Consider the following 23,880-nt stretch of genomic DNA (forward strand, 5'->3'; position numbering starts at 1 on the left):
ACAAGTTTCAATTGTTTATTTTTACTATTTTCTCATGTATGATGTACAGGTGTGATTTTCTAGGGATCTCTGAATCTCAGATTGCAGATATGCACACCTATAGGAGTTTAAAGGGAGGGGGACCCCAGTATTTGCAATCTATATAAGAGCCAGAGAAAAACTACGGTAGGTAGTATTAAAAACACAACAAAAAATGAGTCCATCTTAGAGTCCAAACTAGACAAGAAATTCCTGGATCTGACTTGTTTTTCCCACAGCAATGCATTTGGTGTAGGGAACTCATTTTTAAAGCACTACAGGGGTCTAAGTTGACACAGGTCTATGGTTTGTAGGAGAGAGGAGCTCCTGCCTTCCCCCTGAAGCTGTTTTCCTGAACTGAAATTGCCTCAGGAGGGAAAATTGCTCCACTGAGAACTGTAGGTATACAGAGTACTGTAAACTTGAAAATGGAGCAAATACCAATGCCATGACTTTTGTTTTAGGAGAAATGGCATGGCAGGGAGACAGAAGCCCCTCTTCCCCCTTACACCATTGTTATGAGCTGAATCAGGACCCTCTGCTGTTCCACTGCAGGGAACCTGGCCCTGACCATATAAAATCATCATGCTTAGTTTGGGCCTCAGATATTCCACCAGATATCCCATAGATTGTTTTGTTCCAAAGAGCAATCCATTGGAGGACAATCAAGATCCAATTGCAAAATACACCTTAATAAGATTGACTGATTATCCCTACTCAAAACTCCCAAGTGCACAGATTTCATTGTGGACCCATAGTGGTAAAAGGAAAGGGTTTATGTATGCACAGAGGCAGTCGTTTCTGCGAATAGAGATATTTTTGTTGGGTACCCGCCATGAGAGTTTTGTAACATGCAGCTTGGCTCATGTTGTTAATCCTTCAGTCGTGTCCAACTCCTGGTGATTCTGTGGGCCAGCTCTCTCCATGTTTTCTGCTCTTGTACTATTTTGTTGAGTTGTTCCATGTTCAGTCTGGAGTTGACTTTTATGGTGTCTAGCCATTGTGTTCTTTGGTGACCTGGTTTCCTTTTGCCGCTAACCAGAGGTGGAATTCTAGCAGGAGCTCCTTTGCATATTAGGTCACACACTCCTGATGTAGCCAATCCTTCTAAGAGCTTACAAAACAGAGCCTTGTAAGCTCTTGAAGGATTGGCTACATCAGGGGTGTGTGGCCTAATATGCAAAGGAGCTCCTGCTAGAATTCCACCCCTGCCGCTAACCAATCCAAGCATAATTTTTTTTTCTGCATGACATGGCCAAAATAAGTCAGTTGCAGTTATGTGATGTTTCCTTCCAATGATATGTTTTATGCGCTCCAGTACTAGCTTGTTTATCACCTTTGCTGTCCAAGGAATGCAGAGGAGCCTTCACCACCACCATAGCTCAAATGAGTCGATTTTCCTCTTGTCTTTCTTCTTCATGGTCCAGCTTTCGCAGCCATAAATTCTATGGGAAACACAACAACACAGAATAATCTGCTTTTGCTTGCTAGGCTGATGTCCTTGTTCTTCCATATTCGATTCATGCTCATGCTTGGGCTCATAGGCACTAGCAATCCAAAATTTAGTGAAACCTCCCTACAGTTGCATCTTCTCCCTGCTCCTGGGAGTGCTACAATTGGCATTGTGCATCCTGGAGGTGAACGTTCTGGAAGGCTGCTTAGACTCCATAGCTGCTTGGACTCCATGGCTTTCCAGCTCCTGGTTTTCTGCTTTTTCTAGCTTAATGGAAACACCCTTTGGTAAAAAACACAGTATTTCCTGGAAGGCAGTGATATCTGCAGATGGCAAGCTACCAGCATAGCCTCTGATTCACCTCTTGCCCTTTCACTCTGGTTTCTCCCACAGACTTTCTTTCAAAATATGTAAAACGGGCACATACTGACTGAGTCAGCAACACTCTCTGACCCAACAGTGGCCCATCTCTAGCGCTGTGGAAACTTTGAATGTACTGAGGCCTGTGCTTCTGGATGCTTCTGAACTTTGGGGAGTGGAGCTTTTATGAGAGAGATGACTTTCCAAGCCTAGTTGGGCTAACTCTGGCAGGTAATCTGGATTAAGGAAAACATTGGTGGACTGTGACCAATGTTCCCTCTAAACTGCAGAGTCTTGTGAGCAAAAATTCTACTTTGTGAGCTGCTGACATTAAAGTTGTGAGCTACTGCATCAATTAGTATGCTCTGGGGTCATCCTTCCTGAGCCAAGACAAAAATCTGAGAGCTGAAGGCTAAAAATCTGTGAGCTAGCTCACACTAACTCAGTTTCAAGGGAACGCTGACTGTGACATGTCTTTGGCCGTTCATGGGAGTAAGTGGGTGTCATCTTCTCAGTAGCTGCTGTGGCCTTGCACCACCTTGCCAGAGTAAAAGTAGAATACATCTAAATTTACTTACTGGTTTAGTACAGTTTAGTACCAAACAGTTGCTGGAATCTCAAAGGGAACTATGGCCCCCCTGCTTCATTTGATCCTCGCAACAGCCCGGTGAGGTGGGGCAGGCTGAGAGAATGACTAGCCAGTGGGTCACTCTGTGAGTTTAATGAGAAGCAGAAATCTGAAGGTGGATGTCCTAGGCTAGTGCTTTAACTACTATACCACACTTACAAATACCACGTGGGTGTTTCAGTCACGAATGGTAGGGTTCCTGTGCCTGTAACCAGCTGCCTGACAATCAAACACTGAACAGCAGAACAAAGTTTGAGCCCAGTGGCACCTTTAAGACCAACAGAGTTTTATTCCAGGTATAACCTTTCATGTGCGTGCACACTTTGTCAGATACACTGAAACAGAAATCACCAACCGTTACATAGAGGTAGAGGGTGGGGAAGGTGGTGCCAGGAAGGAGTAAAGGAGCCACTGGACTCAAACTTCGTCCTGCTGCTTCAGACCAACGTGACTACCCACCTGAATCAAAAAACTGAACAGGTGAGGCTTTACTCCACCTCTAAGAACAGCTGCACCTGTTGAATTCATGAATTCCTACCAGAACCAGAAGAACCTTTTTTGTCCTAGCAACAGAAGGTAAACATTTCTTGCCTGCTCAATGAGCAGCAGCCCTTAAGGCTCTAATAATATTCCTCAGATGGCATCTCCATAGCCCTGTGGTAACTTAAAAAACAGCAGGCTGGGTGAGGGTTGACGTGGAAACCCACCCTCATGTTCTCTGAGGAAACCTCTCGCGTAATTCTTTGAATCAGACGGTGGTTTCCCCTTGCCACCTTGTCTCCCATCCCTGTCTGCCAGGGAGCTGAGCCTTTGCTCCCAGCAAAGCCTCATTTGTGTGTGTGTGTTAAATACCCCTCAAAACTCAGCGTCCCACAAGGGTGAGCATGGCCATAGCCGGAAATCCTCCCAGGTGGCATCCCAGCCTGGATGAGTCACTGAGCTGCTTACCACATCCTGCCCAGATGCTTAAGTTGAAGCTAGAGTTTATGTTTAGGAATCTATGAATATGGTTTTATCACTTTCATTACTGTAAATTTTCACATGATAAATGAATGGAGGAAGGGAATAAAAACGGGTTGTTAAAATTTTTTGTAACAATAATCCCCTTCCTGGGTGCCCAAATCCTTTGCAGTCATGTACATTGGACATTTCCCTCCTTTTTGTGTGTGTGTGAAGCAGGCTGTTTACCAAAACCTCACTGAGGACCTAAGTACACTTCATTGGGTGAGAGAATATGGATCTTCTTCGTGGTCTCTGTGCAGTCCCACACATGGGTTTTCCTATCAGGACGAACCCTACCTCGGAGATTTTAAATAGCTAGCCTAGGCGTTATTTTTGGCGCGCACTCCCTCCCGCTCTGGGGAGCAGGCATCCACTGCGCATGCCTGTAGCGCGAGGGAGGCGCCCAACCCACTCAGTTTCTTTCCAACCGCCGCCCGGGATAGTCCTACCTCGTTGCGCTCCTCACTTACCTCAGATATCTAGCCTTCGTTTTCCTCAAGTTTCCTCTTCTTTCATCCTTCGCTATTTCTTCATATTCTTATCTTCAAAAAAAAAAAAAAAAAAAAAAAGATTTAGATAAATATCTTCCCCGCTTTTTCCTCAGACCTCCCTTCCCCCACCCCCACCCCCCACCCCGGGCGTATGGAAGGAAGGGACAGTAAAATAACTTTCAAAAGGTGCTCGCGCTGTAGGGCGAAAATCCCTACATCGGACGGGCATTCGCTTTGCTTGTTCTGTTTGGGAGAATCCCATAAAGTGGACGCCTGTGCGCACTGCCTTCAATTTTGCAAACAGGCGCGAAAAAACAGAGCCGCTAGACTCAGAAGCCACTTAATGGAGTCTGTGCTCCAGCCTGATATGTCGCAATCTTCGTCAGCAAGTAAGTCGCCTCCCCTACTGACTCCCCAAGGGGACGGCGCAAGGTCGGCAGCTTCAGTGGCCATTGCTCCCAGCAAGCATAAGTCCGGCGATGCCGCGAAAGCCGGCGACGGCGCGAGAACGTCAGAACAAACGGCCGCGGCGACTAAACCAAAGGGCGGGAAGCACACTAAGAAACATAAGCATTCCGACCCGAAGGGCCAGAAGGATTCGAGAAAACCGTCCGATCCGAAGGCTCCGCGGAAACCGACAGACCCGAAGGACCCGAAGATTCCGAAGGACTCGAGAAAATCCTCCGAACAACAGAATGAGCCTGAGACGCAATGCGAGCCTTCCACTCCCGGATCCGACACCCAGGAAGTGACCACCCCGGCTACGGAGTCGCCGCACCAGCAGACGGAAGAAGTTATTCCCATTCCGTCCCGATCCCCTTCCCCGCATGGATCCATGCTAGACCCTGCGCTGGAGCCGATTCGAGACCCGCAACAGTGGACTCGACACCACATCAATCCTAGATCGTTCCGCGATATGTCGAATCCCATCCAGCACAAACATGATGCTTACAGGTACTTCGATGCGCATCGGTTCCCAGCCAGGTCTCCCAGCATGGAGAGATATAGGTACCATCATGCGCGTTTCCCGGAGAGATCCCCTAGTAGAGGGAGGGACCGCCATCGCTACAACCCGAGATCTCGGTCCCCATCCATGTCCCCGAGGCGACGCCATTATGCTTCAAGGTCTCCTTCCATCGAATCCCATGCATGCTGCGGATACCATCATTCTCGGTACCGAACCGATTATCACATGAACCCATCCAAGGAAGCGACTCCTGTCCAACGGAGCAAGCAACCACCGAGACAGCCGTCTCCGACTCCTTCCACTTCGACTTCTAAACCTAGGGGTGCGATTCCAGTGGAACCCAAAAGCACGACTCCAACCAGACCGGACCTACCTGAACCCGAACCTGACTCTGATGCTGAATCCGAAGCTCAATCATCGGATTCGATACAGTCCATGTCCCCTGGGTCCCCTGCTTCAGATATCGCCAAGCCCGCGGATTTGTCACCTTCCGAAGGGGCAAAGACATACCTGGACTTGATTGCCAATATGGCCTCTGCACTTAACGTAACTCTGACTTCGGATGCACCCAAGGTGACAGACGTGGTACACGACCTGGTGCACTCAGATTTACCTGCTGGTTCCTTTCTGCCGATGCTGCCGGTACACCTAGAAGCCATCAAAGAAGCTTGGGACAACCCAGCCTCCATTCCCCCGACTTCAAAACGAATCGAATCCCTTTATAGGATCCAAGCACCGGATTCGAAATTTTTATTTAGCCATCCAGCACCGAATTCTCTGATAGTGCATTCATCTTCTAAAACCAAACAGACCCGCCACCCGGTACCCCCTGAGAAGGAAGGCAGGAAGTTAGATACTCTTGGAAGGAAAATGTATTCAATCTCGACGGCAACTGCCAAGATCAACAATTACCTAGCATACTTCGCCGCGTATTCCCACAATATCTCCTCCCAACTGAATACGCTAGTCTCTGCCCTGCCTGAGCCCTCCCAGAAACAAGCCTGCAAGCTACTTCAGGAGCTCAACAGGATTTCAAAGCAACAGATAAACACCATCCGTCACTCTGTGGGGTGCACTTCCAAGGCGATGGCCGCCTCCATTGCCCTAAGGCGACATGCTTGGCTTCGATCCTCTTCGTTGCAGCCTGATCTAAAATTCAAGATAGAAGACCTTCCCTTCGATGGCCAAGGTCTCTTTAATGCCACAACGGACGATATACTGTCCACCGTGGATGACAGCCGCAAACGAGCGAAAAGATTGGGGGTAGCCCAACAGCAACAACAACAACAGAGCTATAAGCCCAGATCATGGAAACCAACCCCCTTCAAACGTTCCAGATCCCCTCGACAATCTGAATACTGGAAACGTAAAGCTCCTCCTCCAAAGCAATCCTTTAACCAGAGACAGCAGAGACCACAACCACCTAAAAAGGCTGCATCTTCATCGAAGCAGTCTCTTTGACTTTCTACCTCTACCACTTCAGCACGTCTCCAGGCTTCTTCCATTTCTCGACAATTGGCAACAAATAACCACAGACAAATGGGTTCTGAACATTATTTTGAGGGGCTACTCCATAGAGTTCCAAGCACCACCAAAAAGACATCATTTTGTTTCCACTCCCCCATCACCTTCCCTTCAGGAAGAAATAGACACCTTAACAGCCAAAGCGGCTATAGAGCCTGTCCCAGTCCAGTATCATCGGACAGGTTTTTATTCCAGGTACTTTCTAGTCCCGAAAAGGGATGGGGGACAGCGCCCGATTCTGGATCTAAGAGCCCTAAACAAATTCATCCGCCACAGAAAATTCAGAATGATCACCTTACAATCGATTCTGCCATTAATCCCCAGAAACTCCTGGATGGCACTGGTAGATTTACAGGACGCATACTTCCACCTGACAATACACCAATGCCACAGGAAGTTTCTGCGTTTCGCCGTTGGCAACAACCACTACCAGTTCCGAGCTCTGCCCTTCGGACTTTCCACGGCACCACGGACATTCACAAAATGTATGGCGGTTATTGCAGCGTACCTCAGGCAACGCGGCGTTGCAACCTACCCATACATAGACGATTGGCTCCTTGTGGGAGCTTCAAGGACACAGTTGATGAAGGACATTTCCATCACACTTGCGCTCCTAGCAAACCTGGGCCTCCAGGTCAATCATCAAAAGTCACACCTTACCCCAACTCAAGACATTCAGTTTATTGGGGCTCGTTTGTGCACCACGGACCACAAGGCGTATCTTCCTGTGGACAGGATATCCTCCATTCAGACGCTGGCCACACAAATAATGCAACAACCCAAACAAGCGGCCTTCAACATTCAGCGCATGTTAGGACTTATGGCAGCCACAACGGCAGTTCTGACACACGCAAGACTACGCATGCGAACCCTACAAATCTGGTTCGTCCGCGCGTTTCGACCCCAACACCAATCTCAAGGAACGGTCCTCACTGTTCCGAGCCACATCCTCCCTTCGCTCGAATGGTGGACAGTTCGAGCTCACCTGCTTGCGGGAATGCCCTTTTTACGGCCAAGTCCATCAGCAGTGGTTACAACAGACGCCTCGAGATGGGGCTGGGGAGCTCATCTCGACGTACTCACGGTCCAGGGGCAATGGACACCGTACGAACAGTCGCTCCACATCAATTGCTTAGAGCTTCTAGCTGTTCACAGAGCGTTAAAATCGTTCCTTCCATCTCTTCAAGGCCTACACGTACAGATCGCCTCAGACAATGTGGCGACGGTTTTTTATATAAACAGGCAAGGAGGGACAGCATCCACCCGCCTTTGCAAAAGAGCAATGCACCTGTGGCATTGGAGTATTGCCCATCAGATTCACCTCACTGCGGTACATCTTCCTGGCATACAGAATGTTCAAGCGGACAGACTGAGCAGATATTCCATCAACGACCACGAGTGGTCACTCCACCGGTCATACCTTCTGCCAGTATTCCGGAAATTCGGAACTCCGTCAATAGATGCGTTTGCTGCACCAGACAATGCACAGTGTGCGATCTTTTTTATGAGAGGTCCGCCCTCACAACAGTCTGCAGGGGATGCCTTCATACAGACGTGGACCGGTCCACTACACTTCCTCTTCCCTCCCTTTCCGTTAATAACACGGTGCATACAGAAAATTCAACTGGACAACACAGATTGCATTCTCGTGACGCCATGGTGGCCACGTCAGCCATGGTTCACAACCCTTCTCCTCCTGTCAGAAAGCACTTACCATCACTTCCCTCTGGCACACAACCTCCTGTCCCAACAGAACGGCAGGGTTCTGCACCACGACCCGAACAGACTTCGCCTGACGGCCTGGAGGATATGTTCTCAGACTTTCCTGAAGGAGTAAGACACGTTCTCCTTAATGCAAGGAAACCGTCAACAAGGAAGTCATATTCCATGAAATGGAAAAGGTTTTCCATCTACGCTACCAAGCATAATTTCAGACCCTCCTCGGCTTCCATGCCTCAAATCTTAGCATATACACTGCATTTGTCAGAAAAGGGCCTTACGTACTCCTCTCTGAAGGTGCACCTGGCAGCAATCTCAGCTTTTCACCCGCATGTACAGGGTCGAACTGTCTTCTCACACCCTGCTGCGAAATCCTTCTTAAAGGGAATCTTACATTTGCACCCACCACTACGGCAAATGTATCCTAGCTGGAGTTTGTCACTAGTGCTTAGCCAACTAGTAAAACCACCTTTTGAACCTATGGCTACGATACCACTTCACCTCCTCTCATGGAAAACGGCTCTTTTAGTTGCACTCACCTCTGCTAAAAGAGCAAGTGATCTCTGCGCGTTCAGAGCGGACTCGCCTTACACCATGTTTCACCATGATAAGGTGGTGTTACGGCCAGATCCCGCTTTCTTACCGAAGGTGGTCTCCGCATTCCATCTGCATAGAACCACTACCTTACCTGCCTTTTTCCAACGGCCTACGGATAAGGGCCAAGAAGCTCTACACTGTCTAGACGTGAGAAGAGCACTCGCCTACTATATAGATCGAACTGCATCGTTCCGCACAGACTCCAGACTTTTCGTGGCCTACGGCCGCCGTCATAAGGGAAAAAAGATATCTACGCAGAGACTATCAAAGTGGTTGGTTGCTGCTATAGAGCTGTGCTACAAGCTCGCGAAGCAACCAGTTCCATCTGCCATAAGAGCTCATTCTACAAGAGCTTTGTCAACGTCATCTGCCCTTGCCAGGGGTGTATCCATGGAGGACATTTGCGCTGCTGCCGCTTGGTCTTCCTCCTCGACCTTCGCCACGCACTACGCTTTGGACGTTCGTGCTAGGCGGGATGCATCCTTTGGACAGGCAGTTCTTCGCTCCATCTTTGACTAAGAAGCTGGTCCGGGCTTGGTGAGTAGTTACTTACCTTATAGCCTATAATGTGCTGCCTATGTTGCACTAACCTTTGCACTATTTTTTTCCTCCAACTCTAGTGCCAGCACCCACCGCCTTGCAGATCAGCTTATCAGTCACCCATGTGTGGGACTGCACAGAGACCACGAAGAAGATAAACAGGTTACTCACCTGTAATTGATGATCTTCGAGTGGTCATCTGTGCAGTCACACACGCCCGCCCAGCCGTCCCCGCTGCTGGCTACTTGTCTTATATATCCGCGCTCCTATTATGTCAGCGGCGGGGAAAGAAACTGAGTGGGTTGGGCGCCTCCCTCGCGCTACAGGCATGCGCAGTGGATGCCTGCTCCCCAGAGCGGGAGGGAGTGCGCGCCAAAAATAACGCCTAGGCTAGCTATTTAAAATCTCCGAGGTAGGGTTCGTCCTGATAGGAAAACCCATGTGTGTGACTGCACAGATGACCACTCGAAGATCATCAATTACAGGTGAGTAACCTGTTTTTCCCAACAATCTGCAACCCCGTCTCTGTGGAAATGTGGTAAATTTTGTATAATGTTACCTTTCTGTATATTATGTCAGGGATCCCCAATGTGGTACCTATGAGTGCTGTAGTGACTGCCAACACCTTGTGTGGCACCCACAGTATTTTCAGAATGCGAGCAGGTCTACCTGGCGCTTTTGTCAAGATAGCCTTCTCATTGGCCATTGAAGATCTGATTGGCAGTGCAGATTTTTTTAAAAGTTGGTGTGGTAATAGTTGCTATGCCCAGCACACTCTGTGACTGAACACAAACAATAAAACAATATGTTTATTTTAAAAGGCATCCTATTAAACCAAGCTTCTTCCTGAAAAGTTGAAGAGTTACTATTACAGTTATTTATGACAACCTCACTCCCTGACCTTTTATGGTTGGCTCCACTCCTGCAGCAGGCAGGCAGACGGACCGACAGAAAACAAAGTAAAGATGTAAAGGGGATATAGCGACGAAAATAATTATGTAACATAGGGTGTGTGAGAGAAAAAGTATTTCTCCCCAACACTCCCATACCCTTCATTATAATTTTCAAAACACCATAAAATACAATTGTACTTACTTCCTTTGGGGTACATTTATATTCAACATTTTGGATTTCAAATTCCATAGCAAATCTGTTTTACATTATTGGTTTCATCTTCAAAACATATTTAGTGCTATGTGTTTTGCCACCTCTACTTACTCGGTGTAACTTTTGACAATAAGTAATATATCAGTACAGAAAGAAAATATGTTATATATCTTATAATAAGAAGGTAGAAGATATTTCTGTTTAGGATCCACTTCTTTATACATTTCTATTCAAGTTGTTACATTTAAAACTTATTCTCATTCTGCTTCTACATTTCAATACATTTGTGTATAAATTTTTAAACTACTTCTCATTTTGAATTTGTCTCCTGCCTGCATAATACACACTCCATCTCCTCAGATTTCATTATTGATCTATTTCTCAGTTAAGTTGTTAATTTTGCCATTACTGCATATTTGTCAAGTTTATTTTCCCATTCTTCTAGGTGGGGAAAGACATCTAGTTTCCATTTTGCTGCATAGATAATTCTAGGTACTGTCACTATGTGTTTGAATATCTCTTTCAGAATTTTAGTAATTTATTAGGCAGTATAATAAAGAATATACTACCTAACAGTATATTCTTCGCTTCCATAGGGAATTTAAATTTTAATATGTCCTGCATTTTCTTCCATTTTTTTTTGCTTTTTTTACAAGTCTTCCACATCTGGAAAAAAGTTAATCTGTGTTTTGGCATTTGCAGCATTTTCCTTTGTAGTTTTTGTCTGCTTTCTTAACATCCTTTGGGGTTATATACCATCTAAAAACATTTTGTACTAATGTTCTCAATGGCTGGCTGGCTGCAAGCTTGGATTTCTTTTTCTCATAAGTGTTCCCATTGATCCATAGATATTTGCTCTCTGAACTTCTGTATCCATTTGATCATACATTTTCCCACTTGTTTTTCTATTTTTAGCTGGAATAATAACTTGTGTATCCATCGTAGTAAATAAACTTTTTGTTTTGTAATCAACTGTTAAAACTCAGTCTCATTTCGTAAAGCTCCATCTTCTGTGTTAATTATCCTCTTTAGTCTTGAAACTGAATGACAATGTATCAACCACTAAATATTTATTCCTTCATCTTTAATATTTTTATTTATTTATTTATTTATTTGGGATTTTTATTTATTTATTTATTTGGGATTTATTTATTTGGGATTTATATCCCGCCCTTCCCACGGATGGCTTTGCCCTGACTAATATCTTGCCAAGACTTTATTTCCTCTAATCATTTACCATGTTGCCACACATTTAAAAATAATTTTTATTTCTTCTATTGGGGACATAAGCAGAGAGTTTGAAGTGCTCAGAAAATTCCAGCATATAAACCATATTCTCAAAAGTCGATCTCTGATTGTATGGCTTTTTGTTTGTTCTGATTGTTTGATTGTTTTGATTGATTGTTTGATTGTTTTGGTTGCTTTTTTAATCCATAAATAATTGTGTAAACCTTCTTCTAGATCTGCTGATTCAAGTTTTACTGCTCTTTGTCTTGGGTTTTTAATCCAATGTGTAATCCAGACCTGCTGCTCAATAATATAATTTTGTATTTGGAACTGCTACTCCTCTCTTTTTCTCGTCTTGCAATATTTTAAAGCTTAATCTTAGTTTCTTACTATTCCAAATAAATTTATCTATCTCTGCCACTCCTTCAATATTCTTCTATTAGGGTTCCCAGCCTACTGCCAGGGGTGAGCATTCCCCCAATTTGGGGCCTTGTCTGGGCAATAGTATGTGCAAAAAGGATCTAGGGGTCTCAGTGGACCATACGCTGAACATGAGTCAACAGTGTGATGAAATGCAACATTGGGCTGTATTAACAGAAGTATAGTGTCTAGGTCTCGTGATGTGATGGTATTGCTTTACTCTGCTCTGGTAAGACATCACCTGGAGTACTGTGTTCCGTTTTGGGCACCACATTTTAAGAACTATATAGACATGCTGGAATGGGTCCAGAGGAGGGGAACAAAGATGGTGAGGGGTCTGGAGACCAAGTCCTGTGAGGAAAGGTTGAAGGAGCTGGGCATGTTTAGCCCGGAGAGGAGGTGGCTGAAAGGCTGTCATATAGAAGATGGTGCAGAATTGTTTTCTGTGGCCCCAGAAGGTAGGACCAGAATCAACAGGTTGAAATTAAATCAAAGGAGTTTCCGGCTCAACATTAGAAAGAACTTCCTGATAGTTAGAGCGGTTCTTCAGTGGAACAGGCTTCCTCGGGAGGTGGTGGGCTCTGAAGGTTTTTAAACAGAGGCTGGATGGCCATCTGACAGCAATACGGATCCTGTGAATTTAAGGGGGAGGGCGGTATTTGTGAATTTCCTGCATTGTGCAGGGGGTTAGACTAGATGACCCTGAGGTCCCTTCCTACTCTGTGAGTCTGTGCTTTCAGGCCTAGCTTCGGAGCCTTAGGGACTAGGGACGTACAAAGTTTTCTAAATGTGTTTTTTTTGTGTGTGTTTGCAAGTCATCAAAAAACCCCATCCTTTAGCTTAGGAGTCCTTCACATTCGTTAAGCCTGTGGGCCCTTTTAGAATTCTGGGAAAGAATGGCTACTAAGCATCCTTCTCTGATAGGGGCCCCCAGGGCTTTTTTTGTAGCAGGAACTCCTTTACATATTATGCCACACTCCTGATGTAGCCAGTCCTCCCAAGAGCTTACAGGGCTTTTAGTACAGGGCCTACTGTGAAATCCAGGAAGATTAGCTACATCAGGGATGTGTGGCATAATATGGAAAGGAGTTCCTGCTACAAAAAAAGCCCTGGGGGCAGCTGTTTCTGAATTGGTGCTCCCTGCAGACATAAGGGTAAATATTCCTACCTTCCTTTGAAAGACCTCCTGTTCCAGGCATGTGGAAGAAAGCCAGGATTGGCTCTTTGTTTTGTGGAAGCGATGTATGGGGGAAGAAGGAAGTGGGCACCAGGAAATGTATTGGTGGGCACTAAGGAGCCCGTGTACACCACGTTGAGAATCACTGCTCTGAATTGCTGTGATAATCTACTGCATTCAGTAGTCCATTGCTTTTCCTCTTAAATTTTTGATATATTCCTAGCTTTAAATGAGAAGACGCACAGTTTAACAAATGAAACAGATCAAAGCCATTCCCCCAAGAACAAATGTTTATAAAATCTACTATAATTCACTCTTGTATCACCTATTGCTATACATATGTGCTTTTTAAAAAGTAATTTTTCAATTTGGGCCATTGAAAAGAAAGAGAAGAGCCAACTGGTAATTTGATGTTCATATCTTTTAACATGCTGTGCTCTTTAATGTACTTAGCACTTTCCCTCTCCTGGGGAAAGCAGCGATCACAGCGGGCAGACTTGGGGGAGAAGAGTGAGAAAACACAACTGTGGACATACGTTAGCCAAATGCAGCTGGAGCTGCGGTTTTCACCTATAGAAACAGGAAACCATGTAGTTCAACTGATATGAAGAGGCTGGGTTTGTCTTGACAATTGCGGGGTGGAGAGGAGAGCATTAAAACATGCTGGCTTTTGTATGGAAAGCACAAAAGAAATAAATGTGTAAAGTGGAAATTTCTTGCATCTTCTGTATAAAAAGAGATCTGCTAGAATTTTATATGTGGTTTATATATATAGTTTCAGGTGCTGGTTTAATGGACACTAGCTAAACACAGTTAATGGAGCAGTCTGCATTCAGATGATCTCTGACCAAAGCTTAATTAAACAATGGTTTTACCAGTAGTTCAGCACGTAAAACTTTTACGTGCTGAACTACTGAACCGCTGACTCAGTTCAGACACGATGCAAAACTATGGCTTATTTTCACTGTGGTTAGTTTGTGAAATCCAAGTTCGACTCACAGTTGTTCAAATCCTGGTTTGCCTCAACAAACAGTGGTTTCGTTTTCTCTCTCTCTGTGTTGACTGAAAAGGATCTTCATTGTGTGACTGAAGGTAAGCTACGGCAGCTGTTTTGTGGCTGGCTCCAGCTCCTGCGGCAGCATTTTGAGGCTGTGATCACCTTCCTGTGTCAGAATTCCAAAGGTTCCCATACACTCAAAAGGGCTTGGGGACCCATGAGCTAGGTAGTACAGTGGAATTTTAAAAAGAAAATAAAAGACAAAATCTAGTGACTTCAGGATGTTGAATTCTTTGTCAGATAGACCAAATGTGATCCTTGGGGGGTATTGGTGTCGCTCTCTATTCAAAAATATAGACAAATGGCTTCCTGTGTCTCAGTTCCATGTGTTATGTTTCCTTCTGATCCTCCGCATACAGTGATGCCACTGGTCAGCCTACTTTGCAGGGCCACCCAAAGAAGATGTGGGTACACTGAAACCCTGCTGCAGCCTACTCTTTTCCCCTAGGATTTTGTGCCAGCAGATGAGTCAGACGCAGCCCGCTGTGCAACTCGGCTGGAGCTGGAGCGTCGCGGTTGCCTCCCTGGTGAGGTCATAGACCCTCGTGGAAAGCAGCATATCCTGGAGGACAGGCCCCTCAGCGAGAACCCCCAACACGAGAGCATCACTCAGCTGGCACCCCAAAGGATTGCTCTGCAGCTACGGCCTGGTGGGTCCTTCAAGGGGAAAGGGCAGACTGAAGCTTGTGTGGGTGGCAGAAGCCACCTGTTTGACATAGTGGATCCAGGTGGAAGAGTACCCCCGCTTCTCCTTCCTAGAACAACCTTCTGTTACTCATCTCAGATTATGAGTTGAACAAATATCTGCTTTCATGATCTGGTTAGAGTTGTTTCTCCTGACCCCCTTTCTCCACCATTTGTGTTTGTGTGTAAAGTGCAGTCAAATTGCAGCTGACTTATGGCAATGCCTTGGGGTTTCCAAGGCTAGAGACTAAAGAGGTGGTTTGCCATTGACTTTCTCCACATGGTGACCCTGGATTCCTTGGTGGTTTCCCATCCACATACTAACCAGGGTTGACCCTGCTTAGCTTCCAAGATCTGATGAGATCGGGCTAGCCTTGGTATTCAGGTCAGGTCTCCACCACATAGGAGGGCTTTATTTTTGGACTTTTCTGTTTATGTGTGCATGTTTGTGTGTCTGCACCCAGAAGGCATGGCAACCTCTGGTGACTGACCCTTATGGGGGGGTCTGGAGGATATTCAGGGAGGTGGCTGAATAAAACCTTCCACCTCCCAACTGCTGGTATTCCAGGGAGGTTTCCCAGCCAAGTACTTGTCAGGGTCAGCCCTGCTTAGCTTCCAAGATCTGATGAGATTGGGCTTGCCAGGGCCATCCAGGTCAGGAGGAGGTCTTTAGTTATGAGGCAATCTGACAGCAGCCGTGGGTCACCATGCTGGTGTGGGACTGCACTGGGGGACCTGTGGTTACTGAGCTGTCCTAGTTGTCATCCCTGGCCTTTATACCACCATCCCAACTGCAGAGGCAATGCCTGTAAAGGGGCTGCACTCAGGCAGCAGCTGGCAATCAACTTAAGGTGTGTGAGGGGCCCAAATATCCTAAAGCCGGACTGCCTGGCTCCCTGCTCCACTAATACCAACTTCACGCTAGAAATGCAGAAGAATTCTTGCAATCTTCTTTTTTCAGATTCTCTCCTCTCCCCCTTCTTGAGTTGGCTGACCTCTTCAGTCAATTTAGATTCCAGCTGGTGAAGGGTGGCCAGGAGGGAGGTCAGACTGAGGAAAGAAGGGGCAAGGGGAGAGTAAAGGGGAGGTGGGGACAAGTGTTGGGGGTAAGGAGGAGAAGTAGGAGGTGGAAGTGAAAAGACCAGAGGCGATGGCTGCAGTGGGAGGAGAAGGGAGAGAAAGATGGCTGGGGGTGGATATCAGAAGCAGAGACCAGTGGGAGAATTTCTGTGTGAATTTTTCATGGGCCTCCACTTGTACTGTCTAAAAGCCAATGTACTCTACAGACCTTTGAAAGAAATGGAATAGTCTCTGTGGAAACCATGGGCCACATCTGGAAGTATTTCACTATTTCCAAGATTGCCATGCTGAATGGACAGATGAATAATAGTCATGGCTTTTTTTAATAGCAGGAACTCCTTTGCAGGAACACGCCCCTGATGTAGCCAATCCTCCAAGAGCTTACAGGGCTCTAAGGGACCTTCTGTAAGCTCTTGGAATATTGGCTACATCAAGGGTGTGTGGCTTAATATACAAAGGAGTTCCTGCTACAGAAAAAGCCCTGATAGCCACTGTATGTAGCCGCTGTCTCCCAAGTTGGATACCTTCCCCCACCTCCACCATTTTCCCTGTTCTGTATCCACAGGGGAAGAGCAGAATTTTACTGTGCGCTTCAGAAGGGCTAAAGGCTACCCTGTGGACCTGTACTACCTTATGGACCTATCCCACTCCATGAAGGACGATCTGGAGAACATCAAAAGGCTGGGCAGTGACCTCTTGGCTGCCCTACAGAATATCACTACCTCTGTGAAAATTGGTATGGAAGGCCATCGTAGCCAGGATGTTGTGGTGGGTGGAGGAGGCTGCAGAATTATTCTCTGGATGGGGAGGCATCATAAGTCAATGTGAAATAGCAAAAAGCGAATTATAAGTATCTAGAACAAAAGTGTGTTTTATTAATGAAATTCAGTACAGTTAAAAAAATAAACGCCAAGTATGTGTCAGCACTTGTGTACTCTCTGGTCAAGTTTACTAACTACTTACTGAGCAGTTGGGTAGAATATAGTCTGCACATTTCCCCATGCGTGGTTTGGTGGATCCTCTCTAGTGTTTCCTTAGGCACAAGGACTTCTGCTCTCGAAGTTTGATTTCCCTGCCTTCCCCGCTATGGGAGCCCAAAGTGCTGCTTGAAATCCTATTCTTGTTACCCAAGAAGAACACCATAGAGCAAGCTAGATAGCTACGACAATATCAGTCTCCTTCCTGTCTACTATCACTCAGCCTCCCTAACCAGTAGAATGTAATCTCAGGGAACTTCCTTCCTCCTTGTTCTCCTCCTCTTTTTTTTTCTTCCCTGCATGCATCAGGAGGAACAGCATGGTGTCTCTCCTCTGATCTGAACTAAGCAGATGGCTTACTATCAATCCAAAGCCATCCATAAACTAGAATAGACAGCCACTCTTTCTCTGCACCACATTTACATGTCAAGTTTCTCAAAATATATCCATCAGTATTGGTTTCTTATCTTAATGCAAAGGCTCTCTGTGCAGTTTGTGAGCTAGTGTGGTAATCATTAGACTAGGCCACATTGCTGTGCTGAAGCTCAGACAGAGCACTCTGCTAAGTGGAGGTAAGGACAGCTGCCTGACCAGTCCAGCCATCCTAAGCCAGACCCAACAGTTATGATAAAAGCTTTCAAGAATGCAGGTGGTTAAGCTGCAGAATTTCTGCCCTGCAGGGTTTGGCTCCTTCGTGGACAAGACAGTGCTACCCTACGTGAGCACCTCACCTGCCAAGTGGCTCCACCCCTGTCCGAGTGCCAATGAGCCCTGTCAATCACCGTTCAGCTATCGGCACGTGTTGGCGCTCACCGACAACGCCAGTGAGTTTGAGAACAGAGTCAGCCAGCAGTTTGTCTCGGGGAACCTAGACATGGCCGAGGGAGGCTTCGATGCTATCATGCAGGTGGCGGCTTGCAAGGTGAGAAGCCAGAGGGTCTGTGTGCATATTTGATAGAGGTGCCTGGCTGGGATATCCACAGGTGATAGGATCACAAAACAATCACATGCACAGGAATGTGCATATTAGTACAAGAAAACCTGTGTACATACTGACCTGCACAATTTTCTTCTGTGCATATGCAAAGTGTGCATCCTATATCCATGTGGGTTTCATGCAGGGCCAGTCCATCTGTTAGATAGATGGGACATTTATCTGGAGCTCTGCCTCAAGGTCAGGGGTTGCTAAAGTAACCTGGGCCTTGATATGAAGTTTCCAGATGCATGCCACATAGTTTCTCTTACCCACTTCAGTGGAGGTTGACTATACATGTTAGCTTGCTAAGGCAATACAATTTTTACCCACTGGATTTAACCATTTCCATCTGTATATAGCAGAGGTTACATGTTTTGAATGTTCCCCTGTAATTAAAAAGCAATCCTCAACAAAAGCTAACATGTCGGGGGAGAAGGTTCAATTATCCATACGAAGTTGGTGTTGCATGTGAACTTTCAAACACGTACCTCCTTTCCACATGCTGCTTGGAGTGTTCTGGAATATGAAAATATTTATTCCTTGATTCCGCTGAATGAATGAACTGTCTGTCTCTGCCCTTCCAGAGAATAGGTTCAAGTCAAGGGTGGACAGGTCAATGGCCAATTAATTTTTGTTAATTTTTTTTTTTTTGCCAATTTGCCAATTATCTGGTTTATGGTTCTAGGCTGATGCAGGTTGAAATGATGAATCCCTGTGATAATTCCTGTTATTTAATCTATTAAATTTTTATCTTAGTGACACCTTGGAATCACAGCTTGCATACTTCTATCTGCCTCATTTTATCCTAAAAGCAACTCTTCTGTGAGTTAGAGATTGGCTTAGTCCAGACCAGTGGTCCCTCTAAACTGTGGAGTTTTGTGAGCAAAAATTCTTTGTGAGCTACTGGCATGAAAGTGGTGAGCTAGCGATTTGGCTACTGCATAAATTAGCTTGCTCCGGGGCCATTGTTCCTGAGCGAAGACAAAAATGTGTGAGCTGGAGGCTAAAAAGCTGTGAGCTATCTCATACTAACTCAGCTTAGAGAGAACACTGGTCCAGACGTTACATTACACCAGCTCTCTTACATTCAACATGATAACAGGATTGTCTACAGCTGTCATTGCCAAGGACATTCTGTTAAAATTGTAGTCATCAGTAGTGATTTGCCTGATGACATGCAGTAGATGTCAGCATTAGTTAAGATATGTATACCTCACTTTTCTTCCCAGTGGAAACGTGAAGTGATTTACAATTTAGTTCTCCCCTCCGTAATTTTTTCCTCATAATAGCCCCATGAGGTAGGCTGAGAGAGAGTAACTGGCCCAAAGTCACACAGTGATCTTCCATGGAGAAGTGGGGATTTGATACTTGGTCTCTCAGATCCTAATCTTATACATCATCCACTAAACCAGGGGTATCAAACATGTGGCCTGGGGGCTGGATCAGGCCCCCAGAGGGCATCTATCAGGCCCGTGAGCAAATCTGAACATCATACTCTAGATTGCTACAGCACAAACATTGTCTACAGATTTTGATGTAATAATTTAGAACAAGAGGTGTCAGTTATCAGAGACTGTTAAACAAAATATTGCAAGAGTGCTAATCTTTTAAGCATGTTTTATTTTAAGTTTTTTTAAAAAAATATTTGTGTTTGTGTCCTTTATAACGTTTATATCTTCACTACCTGGCATTAAATTTTATGACACATGTGTTCTGACCCAAAACGTTCTTATTTATGTCAGATCTGGCCCTCATAACAAATGAGTTCAACACCCCTGCAATAAACCATGCTGATATCAGACATTAATTTCAGGCAGTAATCAGCAGTTGTCTGTACTGGGCAACTGCCATGTATTACATTTTGGTGAATTCTATTTGAATATTCGTTTAACCAAATTTTTTTAAATGCCAGTTTCAAATTTTGTCACCCAGTTTCAGCTTTAAAATCCAAATGCTGAATTCTGATGCAAATCAGCTTTGATATTTGTATATTCAGCAGATTTTGGCATTTTACTTTGGCTCTCTCAACAAATTTATTGACTGACTCTGCTGTGTGGACAATGCCTCACACTGACAAATTGTTTTCATAAAACATCTGTGTACCACATCAACTGTGAAGGATTGCTCTTAAGGTTAAATTGCTGCTCTCCTCCTTAAGACAGATAACGGGGAGGGGCAACTCTTTCCCAATTGCTACAATATAATTCCTTTCCCTCTTTTTAGGAACAGATTGGCTGGCGGGACGTGACAAGGCTGTTGGTCTTCACTTCAGATGGCACTTTCCACACAGCAGGGGATGGGAAGTTGGGTGGAGTCTACCTTCCTAATGATGGGCACTGTCATCTGGATGAAAATGGTCTATACACTGAAAGCCACCTCTATGTAGGTCTCCCTCAATCCTCTTGAAATATGTGGAAATCGACAAAGAGTGAACTCAGCAGAATGAGGAACCTAGAAGTTTAGGGGATACTTGGTGTAGGGGGAATTTCTTCAGCTAGAATTGAAAGACAGCAGTTCAGTGCATGTGTGTGGCTGCCTAATCACCTGTGGGTGGCAACTGTGGAGGGGACATAGGTTTTTAACGCCCTCCTTTTAGCTTAGTGGTTCTAAGCAGAAGGCCACAGAAAGTGGTTAAATTGACCACTAATTAACCAGTGATAAACACAACCCATCAGAAGTGATGCATTTTGAATCCTCCTCTCCCAGATGAATTGGAGAGAAACTCACTGAAAACCTCAGAGACCCAAACCACCCTTGGTAACAGTAACTAGGCATCCGCTTCACTTGCTTGGCAGGCTGCCCAGAGGCCTACATACTTTGTAGCTTTACTTCCTGACAGAAGTAGAATCACATTTTACCTCATAACTCCAAATCAAATGTGATCACTTCTTGATACTAAACACAGCCTTTTTAAAAATGCAGAACAGTTGTTTATATTCTTTGTATGTATTTGATAACTTTCCACCCAGGATTTAAGTTGTTTCTCCACACCTTAGTTAGGCACTTGGCCTATGCCCTATGAACTCTTGTATTCCCTCCCCCCTTCTAAGGACACCAGTCCCAAACCTGTGTGCTCTGTAACAAAAGAGAAATAGGATGAGAACCCAAATAAATGCCAATGCTTGCAAACTATGGTTTGGCACTAACTGTGGGTTATCAGGAAAAAGGCAGATGGAATGTTGACCATAATTAGCTCTAGCAGTGAAAAGGGGGAGGTCTGAAGAGGGAAGGAACTGTGTGTGAGAGTATGTAGGGTTCTTTAGATTTCTTAGCCACAATTAGGCAATCAGCCTGTATTAGAAGTTCTCTGACTTAGTAATGACTACAGGACCAGCACAGGCCATGCAGTACTTATTGCAAACCTCTGATATGTTGGAATGGGAATCTCATGGGAAAGCCCTTTTCTACGCAAGCCGCTTGCCCTTCTGATTGTGAGCAATATTATCAAAGAGGAGCATGAATACCTGCCATGTGACTATAACCTTAAGACCAAATCAAATGTGATAACTAGGACCAATTCCTCACTAGCAGTTGCTCCGCCCCCAGGCTTCTGCTTTCCCCTTCTCAATTCCCCACCAGTTGCTGCATGGACGCATTTTGATCTGTGGCTCCCTCCAGTTTCCCTTGCGGCTGGCTGCTCCTGTTTTTTTTTTTAGATTTGGAAGCTGTGAGAGAAATTGGAGGAAGCTGCAGATCAAAATGCACTCATGCAGCAATTGGTGGGGAATTGATCACTTGAGCTTGGGAAGGCAGAAGCCTGGGGGCGGAGCAACTTCTAGTGAAGAACCAATCTAGGTTGCTGAAAATGGCAGCTGTGACTCTAGCGCTCCACCCTCCACTTCAGCAGCATTTTGCTTTAACTTGTATGTGCACTCCATTCTCCCTGCCAGTGACAGCCCTTGATGCACAGTTGGGCTGGGGAAATGCATAACGTTGTGATGCTACAACATAGATGGGTCTTGCTATGTGCTACAGAGGGAAAATAAAAGCTTGGCATGAAATGGCTGTTTTGCATTTGGGTACATGTTTGATATCCAGTTTGCAGTTTTTTGTGTCCTAATTGATAAGATGTTTTGAAGCCACCACCAGCTGGCTTCTTTGGAATGCTGTATATCATGTATTAAGCAGAAGTCACCATCCTGTTAGTGTATACTCCCCACCCCAGAAGTTAAGCAGAAGTCACCATCCTGTTAGTGTATACTCCCCACCCCAGGTCAAAGGTATTCCTGGAGATGGTGAAGTGTGAATTGAGTTTGAACATTTCTCCACCTGCTGGCATTTCGCATTTCCCCACCTGCTGGCATTCCAAATTTGTAATACCTCTGCATCAAAAAGCTCTCCATTGGAATTCAGTCTAGGGGAGAGAATTTCAGGATCTTGTGCTTGGACCCGAAAATGGAGGGCTCTGTTCATATGACCATTTATAGCTGCCTGCTATTAAATTAGGAGGGAGGGGCTGTGGGTCAGTGGTAGAGCATCTGCTTGGCATGCAGAAGGTCCCAGGGTCAATTCCCGGTATCTCCAGTGGAAAGGACCAGGAAGTAGGTGATGTGAAAGACTCTCCTGAGACCCTGGACAGCCAGGGCTTACAATCTCCTTTCCCTCTTCCCACAACAGACACCCTGTGAAGTAGGTGGGACTAAGAGAGCTCTCCCAGAACTGCTTTTAAGGGAACAGCTGTTGAGAACTGTGACTGACCCAAGGTCACTCAGCAGGTGCATGTGGAGCTGCGGGTAATCAAACCCAGTTCTCCCAAATTAGAGTCCACGCACTTAACCACTAAACCAACCTGGCTGGAAGAGATGAACAAACAGAAATTGGGGCAGGGGTTTTCCTCATGATACCATCCCTGGCTTCGTCTCTTTGCAGGACTACCCCTCTGTTGGACACTTGGCTGAGGTGTTGTCAAAGTCTAACATACAGACCATATTTGCTGTGACTGGTCCCAGGCTTTTAATGTATGAGGTGAGCTGGAAGGGGAGGAGTGAATGCCATCTGAACACAAAGAGCCTGGCTCACTCTTCTTTTCCTCTCCAGGATCTGAGCAAACTCATTCCCAAATCAGCTGTTGGAGAACTGAAAAAAGATTCCAGCAACGTGGTACAGCTGATTACTGATGCCTATAATGTAAGGAGAAGAACCATGGAGGTAGCAAGAGGGGCAGAACCTTTGGGGAGGGTAGGAGATATCTTTATGGATCCCTAGAAGTCCAAGTTGGGGTGGGCTAGTTGTGATTTAATTATCTCAAGATTTTCAGACTAAAAATGTGTCCATCTTGTTCTTCTCACCAGAGTGGGGAAAGAACCCTAGTGGAGTCAAGACAGAAGATGAATGTGAAGAAGAGAGATTATTTTAATGTTTCGGAGGGCAGCTGTGCCTGCTGTCCATAGTAGAACACCTTTTAAAAAATTATTTATTGTTTGTTTGCTAGTTAATTTCTTGTCCGCCCTATCCTGCGAGCAGGCTCAGGGCGGATCGCAGCAGACTTAAACCATAACAATAAGCAATAAAATGAGAAATAAACCATTAAAACAATAAAATTATTCCGTTTCAGGTGGAAGACCACTAATCACGCCATAGTGCAAACAGAGCTGGAACCGATGATGTCCCAAGACAAGTCCAGTAGCACCTTAGAAACCAATTTTGGGGTCTAAGCTTTCGAGTATTAAAGCTTCCCGCATCAGGTATCTGACAAGGGGAGTTTTGACTTTCAAAAGCTTATATCCCGCAGATCTTGTTGGTCTTACCAGATTCCAATCTTATCTGATGAAGGCAGCTTTGACCCTCAAAAGCTTGTATTCCCAAAATCTTGTTTTTAAGCGTGTGTGTTTGTCTTTGTGTGCCTGGAAGTCATGATGACTTCTGGTGATCCCTAG

At 45.4% G+C, this 23,880-nt stretch overlaps 1 protein-coding gene across 1 annotated transcript in view; it reads left to right on the plus strand.

Moving 5' to 3' along the window:
• The window catches only part of ITGB7 (integrin subunit beta 7), a 55,854-nt gene that overhangs the window by 21,890 nt on the left and 10,084 nt on the right, over positions 1–23,880 (plus strand). Inside the window, exons 4-9 of the mRNA XM_060253103.1 lie at positions 14,736–14,937; positions 16,617–16,787; positions 17,709–17,950; positions 20,228–20,386; positions 22,874–22,969; positions 23,042–23,131. Coding sequence (XP_060109086.1) covers positions 14,736–14,937; positions 16,617–16,787; positions 17,709–17,950; positions 20,228–20,386; positions 22,874–22,969; positions 23,042–23,131 — 960 coding nt within the window. The remainder of the gene's footprint in view (positions 1–14,735; positions 14,938–16,616; positions 16,788–17,708; positions 17,951–20,227; positions 20,387–22,873; positions 22,970–23,041; positions 23,132–23,880) is intronic.

This window comes from Heteronotia binoei, chromosome 13 (assembly GCF_032191835.1).
Source record: "Heteronotia binoei isolate CCM8104 ecotype False Entrance Well chromosome 13, APGP_CSIRO_Hbin_v1, whole genome shotgun sequence".
Lineage (NCBI taxonomy): Eukaryota > Metazoa > Chordata > Lepidosauria > Squamata > Gekkonidae > Heteronotia > Heteronotia binoei.